Genomic DNA, 7,631 nt, shown 5'->3' on the forward strand with positions numbered 1-7,631 from the left:
TTGCTCTGTATTAACAATTTTATCTGTCACACAGCTGTTCTTTTGTTATCTATATTTAACGTGTGTACATTACATTTGAACTTTTTTGAGTGATCAGCATGAAAAGATGCCGGCACAGAAAAATAGAAAATATGAACGAGACATGATAAAATTTAGCAACGTCAGTGATATAATTCACCTATCAGTCTAAGATGGGGTGAAAGAGTGGGAGCAATAGCGTGACACAGCAGAATTACAATGTAGGTGTTACGTATTAAACACCCTATAAAACAAATGGAGAAAACCAAAGTTTCACAGAGCTCTCTACTCCTCATATTTGAAGAAGCAGCTACTCAATTCTAACTATCCCCCACCATGGTTCACTGGACAGCTCAAGAGAAGGCAGCCATCGTCTCTGTATGGCAGAAGGTTAATGTTCAGCAGGAAGGACCAGAGGCCTTGGTCAGGTAAGTTGCTTTTTAGTTTTGTTGCTTTGTTTCCTTAGATCTGCTACCTTATCAGAATGTCTTGCTGTATTAATAGCCTCAATTCAAGAATTTGAAAAATTGCTAACCCACACCAACAGAATATATATTGAGTGCTTTGAAATCCTGCGAAATCTGGAAATTTTTGATTTTACTTGTATAGATAAAGATATTTGAAATAGCTTTGGGATATTAGATCAAGTGGTAATTTCAGAAATTGATGTATTACTAGAAATTATTGTCTTAATTTTAAACAATTTGGTAACATCACTAAAAGTTTTCTCTGCTGTATAAAGAAAACATCTATTTAGTAATAACAAATAAACCATAGGCAATTATTACTATATTTCTATCAATTGAAACTGATTGTATAATATGAATAATGACACACAGGTATACAGGTAGGGGCTTCAAGTGGGTTAGAGCAAATAACTTGGACCTCTCTTGGTAGGGGTGGATAAGACTTCAGGGTCACCTCCACCCCCAGGGTCACATCAGACTTAGGTAGTGCATGTAGCACCAGCTTCTGTCCAAGATGCAGCCGCTATGTATAGTTTTAAATAATACAATCCACAGATTATATCACTTTGAATATACACAGGTAGTGTCATGTAGGTACTGATTGGCACATAGATACTTGTAAAAGTCCCACACCAAATGTATTCAATCCTACGAGATTTGTGGATGTGTTTTAAAACCGCTTTCTCATTTCCTAGACTCCTGATTACATACCCCTGGACCAAGAGGTATTTTGAAAGTTTTGGAAATTTGTCCAATGCAGCAGCAATTGCTGGAAATGCCAAAGTACATAATCATGGGGTAAAGGTTCTGTCAGCTATTGGTGACACCATCAGTCATTTGGATAATGTGAAGGGTTTCCTCCACCAGCTCAGTGACCTCCACGCTTTCAAACTGCATGTGGATCCTGTGAACTTCAAGGTATTTAATATTATGCTTCTGCAGGGTTCTTGGTAGCCATGGTAACTTGAAATGGGTTATAGTATATTGCAAGGATTTTTCATAGCTTTTAGAATCCAGAGTATCACACAGAATTACTACTTAGGTCACATGTGTAAATGACATTTTAGATCAGATGTTTAAAGTAGTAACAGACATATTAAACATTTTCAATGCACAAAACGATGCAATCCCAAGCACAAAACATTAGGGTCAGTGTTGGATTGGTTATTTTTGTCCACCAGGCAGAAAAAAAAAAATAACATTTCACAAATTCACTTTGACTTTTGGCAAGTGACTTGGCGATTTAGGTAAATTAAGTGGCTGTCAAAAGCTGTTGAATTGAATAAAATAACCAAGCCATGATTGACCTATGTTTGTAGTTTGGGATTAAAGTATTTAAATTCAGACATGTTGATACCCTTAGAGTCTTCTCTCATTTTGCATTTATAGACCTATGATTTTTTTGGAAATAAAATGCAATAATAATTGTCTACTGTAATAAAACATATTATAACATACATTTTAAATTGTAGAATTAGAAGTGGTAAGTATTTAACAGCAATGTATTATAGTTAATATGCAGAGTGATGTATCAATCTTTCTCAAACAAACAGGAAGCAAATGTCAATAAACCTAATTATATTCTTTAATTTACAGCTTTTCGCAAAAGTCTTGGTGATCGTCCTGGCTGGCAAACTGGGCAAGGCATTCACTTCACAGGTTCAACAAGCATGGGAGAAATTCTTTGCTGTTCTGGTCGAAGGCCTTAGCCACAGCTACCACAGCTAGAGTGTTGTACAACAGATCATGCAGCCTCAGCTGAGGTGGTGGATTCATGTGTGTACATATTGTAACATCTGTAATAAAAAAAGTACTTGCAATTCAAACATTTCTTGTAATATCATTTTTGGTTTGGAAAGACTGAGGAGTTGGTAAGAGTATTTCTTATTTATAGCTGGCTTTCTTGGAAACAATTTCTATTCTGGCTGTGACAGAGCAAAGTGTCCTGCAGAACATATCGACAAGCGAAAAAACTAATCATTATTGAAAAGACGTAAATGAAAATAAAACACTACATATTCTAACACCGGTTCATTGGATATAATCATTATGTGATGCCCTTGCATATTTCCCATTGAATAAGAACAGATACTATACTTAGATGGACAATAAAGAAAAGTGATGCACCCACCTAGATTTGTAATGTTCCAAGTACAATTTGAAAACTAAAATAAAGAGTTACATTGGGTGGGTTATAGATTTAATTTTGCTATGCACTAGTTTTCATAAATGTCCCCTGTACAATTGCACCTAGTTTAAAGGACAACAAAAGTGGTTCTTTGCAGTCAGTCTAAAAACATTGGGAAGTTTTCTAAGATGAAGTTTTCCATGCACAAATCTGTACAACCTATTGTTTACCTTGAGAATAATGGGTGACCTGGTGTATTTTCCCTCAAATACCTGTTTATTCCCACAGTCTCACATAATTGATTCTAGTGGACTTGGGACTTGGGGTTTTCCAAATTAAAGGTTTTTCTGTAATTTGGAGCACCATAATTTTTCCACACTATCTCTATCTTTCCCATCCTCATTACATTTCCCAGCAGTGTCCCTCACAGTGACTGCAGGACGAGGTGATCTGCATGCATTACAAAATCTCACAATAATTGCAATTTTTAACATTTTGTTTGTTTTTTTCCTTTTTTGTTTATTTTTAAACTTTCTGGACTATGGGTTTCCTAAGCAGAGATCTAATACGTGTATAGAAACAAAGCTCACCCATCAGAAATTATTGTAAAGCTCTGATTAACTGACATTTATTACAGTCAATAATAGTTTCTATAGTGGTAAGAAGGAGAATGGGGGAAAAAAATAATTTGGATTTCAAATCCTTACAGGCAGTAGTGATGAACAAATGGATAGATGGCTACAGGAGTGACAACCTGGTAAGTTGGAGGCCGATACAGTCTGTGTGACAAATTGCTCATCCACCAGCAAGGTAATGATTGGCAGGTGTACTCCTCTTATGCAATTCAAAAAAATGTCTTAAAATACTACTCATAATCAAGTTTCTACATGGAAATAATTATGCTGGAACATTGTATGTTTCATATCAGCAATCCAGACAAATAGTTGGGTGCAAATCTAAACTGCAGTATGGGGCCCAGCAGCAGAGTGTGGCCCCGTTAGACCTGGGACCAAACAAGTTAATTAGGGAAGGAGGCATCCGCAGTGAATTAAGGGAGTTAGCGGGCGCCATTTCTATGCAGCAGCTGCTCCTGAGATGTAAGAGGTGGTGTGGAGAGAGACCTCTGCATGTAATAAGGATGTGGCAGCGGGCCCCCTTGTAGGCAGCATGTCTGCCTACACTCCTGAGATGTCGGGGACCCACAGCTGCCACTATTTACTCCAGTCCCAGTCCACCAGGTGCCCGGCTCCCGGACAGAGAGGCGTGACAAATCAGATAGACTCCCTGCAGTATCGCTGACATCATGTAATTAATAACGTCACAACGCTGTCAATAGAGGGGAGCCAAAAGGAGACAGCAAGAAGATGCAGAGAGGTAAGTAAACTACTGCAGGGTTAGATGATACCGGGGATGGGGGGTGACTGTAGAGAGTCGGGACGGGCAAATGGTGGCTATAGAATAATTTGAAATGAGCGTGCGGTGAGAGAAGGAAGGAGGGGTGCCCTACCTGTTACATTTGTACTGGGCCCCTCAATTTCTGGTGGCAACCCTTGGTGGGAGAGAACACTTTCCATCATTCTTCCCATAACCACTTTCGCACAAAGTGAGCAACCACAGTTACATTTAGGTTTAATTTACCCTTTTCTTGATCATATAGATTCCAAATATGTGTAATCTACACATGATCTGAATCACTTGTAAGGCCAGGAACAAAGATAGATTATTTAACTTAAAATTTTCTGGTTTTAACATAAGCTATGGTGTGACTGCACATGAATGAAAGACAAAATATTTATTTATTGAGTATAAGAGCGAGGTCTGGTGGTGGGCATACAAGATTTGGAATTGAGGCACTTTTACATACAGAGGTATGGGCAACATTTATAATACACAACACTCATGCATTTTGCATCAGTGCATATGAGTCAACTGGAGGAAGAAAAACATTTTTTTAAAAATAAATTTGCTTCAGATTTTGTTTGCTATTTTACATTATACTTTAGTTTTGTTGTTGGAGACAGCATGATTACAGTCTGATGAGGAAGCAGGAGAGAGTGCTGCTGGCTATACAAGAATTAGACACCTTGCCTATTGTGCTAAGACCCAACACAACAGAACATAGATCTATAGTGGGTGAGCATTAACAAATTCTAATCTATGTAGGTGGATCCAAGATGTATACACAAGTGATGGAATCTGTTGCATTGAAGAACGGACACATGAAGTGACCGTGTACATTTTCCTGAAAGCTTATAGGCTTGCAGAACATGATGGCAGGCTTTTCAGAGAAGCAATATTTTGTACAGGCCAAGGAGGGATGTTGGGCAGATTGAGAACATTCATTGCAAAGTACAGAGTAGGCACACCTAGTTTTACAGAGCAGTGTAATGATGACATAATGTTTTTGAAAGGCTTGATTATTGAAATGAGATAAAGGGATGGAGAGAGAGAAATTTTTACCTGTGTGGAGGGGTTAAGAGAGGTTTGCACTTGGCAAAAGTACTTTATTCCAGTCTCATCCTATGTTTTTAATGGGAACCATTTTTGGCCTTCATATTACACTATTACAATTCTAGATGCACTCAGAGCAATGTAATAAAAAGTTTCACAAAAGTGCTTGATAGTGTAAAAACAGTCCCTATATTTTTATATTTTTATAATTAATACAAGCCATAAGCAAGGCTAAACTGACCAGTATGTAGGACAAAAAGTGAACCATTTAATTTAATGAAAGGGTGTGGTACTAAATTGCCTTGATGTGATATTTACACTTTTTCCACAGTGCACCTCTTGAAATGTTTGCATCTCTTCATCTGCAAGGAAACTTCAGTAAAGAGATATCAGCTATTTGCTACACAGACAAACAGATGACTGAAAATTTGATTTGTGAATTTTACTGAATTTGACCCCTATGGGGCCCATGCATTTGTGCTTGAAGGTAAATGGGAACAGATGCATTCATGAAAACCATTTTCGTGCATATGTTTAGTTGGAGGTATCTCATTATGCACCCAGCTATACAACACATAGCATATGCACCAGGTTTACCTCAGCAGTAACAAGTGTGTATACTTACACACCACAATAGCATAGAGAAAGCGTAAAATTTTGGCTTGACATGTTAGTAGTAATGGGACTTTCGCATGTTTCACATGTCATGCAGATCAGGGCAATTATTGTCCCATAATGAACAAAAAAAATGAATTTCAAATTATTTACAATTACAATTTATTTACCATGTTGCATAAGACTAATAAGAAAGGAATAATTGTAATGAAAAAATTTAATTATTTGTGCAATAAACATCATATAATTCACATGTTATGCCATAATTCACGTTATACCATAATCCAAAAATACAAAGATCTTGGTTGCAGGATAGAAAACAGCGAGTTATAGTAAACGGAGTACATTCACAGGAGGGAAATGTTACCAGTGGAGTACCCCAAGGATCTGTACTTAGACCAGTGCTTTTTAATATCTTTTTTGGAGACATTGCAAATGGTACTGAAGGGAAAGTATGCCTTTTGCAGATGACACAAAGATATGCAACAGGGTAGACACACCAGAAGGGGTAAAACAAATATTGATGATCTAGGTGGTGGTGCCGGGGGGGGGGCACGCAGCCCCCTGAGTCCTGGCACGCCGTCTGCTGTCTAAATGACAGCCAGAGAAGAGCTAGACAGCAGTTCAGCTCTTCTCTGGCTGTCATTCCTTCCCCGACACTGAACTGCTGCGCAAGCAGGCCCGGTGCTCCCATTAGGCAAGGTTAGGCACTTGCCTAGGGCGCCGGGCTCTGGAGGGCGCCTGGAGTGCGCCACAGTATTCTAAAATACTTTAAAACTGTGTGGCGACCGCTGACAATACCTGTCACGTCAGCCGCATAGCATTCAGATGGACGGGGAGGGGGGGAAGAGGCTATTTTGTCACCACCGCCGCCTCTCTGCTCCGTCTCCTCCCATCCACTTACTAGTGTCAGTGAGTGGAGGGGAGGAGACGGAGCTGAGAGGCGGCGGTGGTGAGACAAGGTAAGGAGAGGAGGGAGGAGGGAGGAGGGAGGAGGGCGGCGATTTTTGCGGGGGGGGGGGCGCCGCTTTTTTAAAAATGCCTAGGGCGCCGTGGACCCTAGCACCGGCCCTGTGCGCAAGTGCAACAGATCAGCACTTCCCTGGCTGTCATTGATTAAAAATGACAGCCGGAGAAGAGCTGAACTGCTGCGCTGCTCAGTGTCGGCTGCACAGTTCCTCCCAAGCACCTTTGCGGACCGTTTCACGCCTGGAAGAGGTAAGTATAAAATTATATCATTTTTTATTCATTTATTAGTGTCCTAAAACTTTTTTACTGTGGCATAAAATGTATTGGGGGCAATTGTGGCATACTATGTGTTTCTTGGGGCAACTGTGGCATATTATGTGTTTCTGGGGGCAACTGTGGCATATTATGTTTCTGGGGCAACTGTGGCATATTATGTGTTTCTGGGGGCAACTCTGGCATACTATGTGTTTCTGGGGGCAACTGTGGCATATTATGTGTTTCTGGGGGCAACTGTGGCATACTATGTATTTATGGGGGCAACTGTGAAATACTATGTATTTCTGGGGGCAACTGTGGCATACTATGTTTTTCTGTGGGCAACTGTGGCAAGGTATGAATTGGGGGCACAACTATGTGGCATAAGATGAATTGGGGGACAATTATGAGGTATGATGTGAACTGGGGCACTACTGTGCGGCATAACATTTTTTTTGCTGTTCCCTTACTGTTAATATGATATTAGCCTCATAAAATGAGAAATAATTATATATATATATATAGCTGCAGAGAGGGGAGGGGGCGGCTACAAATTGCCTGGGCCTGCTTGGTGGCCTGAGTCCCCTCTGGAGAACTAATTTTGAAAAAAAAAATAATATTTTAAAAGTACTTTTTTTTTAAAAAAATTATTGAGTGCAGGGGGATTGGTAGTGGCTAAATCCCCTTCAGCTCAGGTACCTTCAGACGCCAGGTCATGTGACTGCTGT

General features: G+C 39.7%; 1 protein-coding gene across 1 annotated transcript; it reads left to right on the top strand.

Moving 5' to 3' along the window:
* Nucleotides 1–282: 282 nt before the first annotated feature.
* LOC142096944 (hemoglobin subunit beta-2-like) lies at nucleotides 283–2,297 on the top strand. The gene is made up of 3 exons (XM_075178569.1): nucleotides 283–446; nucleotides 1,181–1,403; nucleotides 2,082–2,297. The coding sequence occupies exons 1-3, from the start codon at nucleotides 355–357 to the stop codon at nucleotides 2,211–2,213; spliced, it is 447 nt and encodes a 148-aa protein (XP_075034670.1). The 5' UTR covers nucleotides 283–354; the 3' UTR covers nucleotides 2,214–2,297.
* Nucleotides 2,298–7,631: the final 5,334 nt, after the last annotated feature.

Source organism: Mixophyes fleayi, chromosome 7 (genome assembly GCF_038048845.1).
Source record: "Mixophyes fleayi isolate aMixFle1 chromosome 7, aMixFle1.hap1, whole genome shotgun sequence".
NCBI lineage: Eukaryota > Metazoa > Chordata > Amphibia > Anura > Limnodynastidae > Mixophyes > Mixophyes fleayi.

Coding starts and splice junctions, on each gene's coding strand:
- LOC142096944 (XM_075178569.1), top strand. CDS start 355: ATGGTTCACTGGACAGCTCAAGAGAAGGCAGCCATCGTCTCTGTATGG. Junction 447..1,180: donor GGACCAGAGGCCTTGGTCAG/GTAAGTTGCTTT, acceptor CTCATTTCCTAG/ACTCCTGATTACATACCCCT. Junction 1,404..2,081: donor TGGATCCTGTGAACTTCAAG/GTATTTAATATT, acceptor TTTAATTTACAG/CTTTTCGCAAAAGTCTTGGT.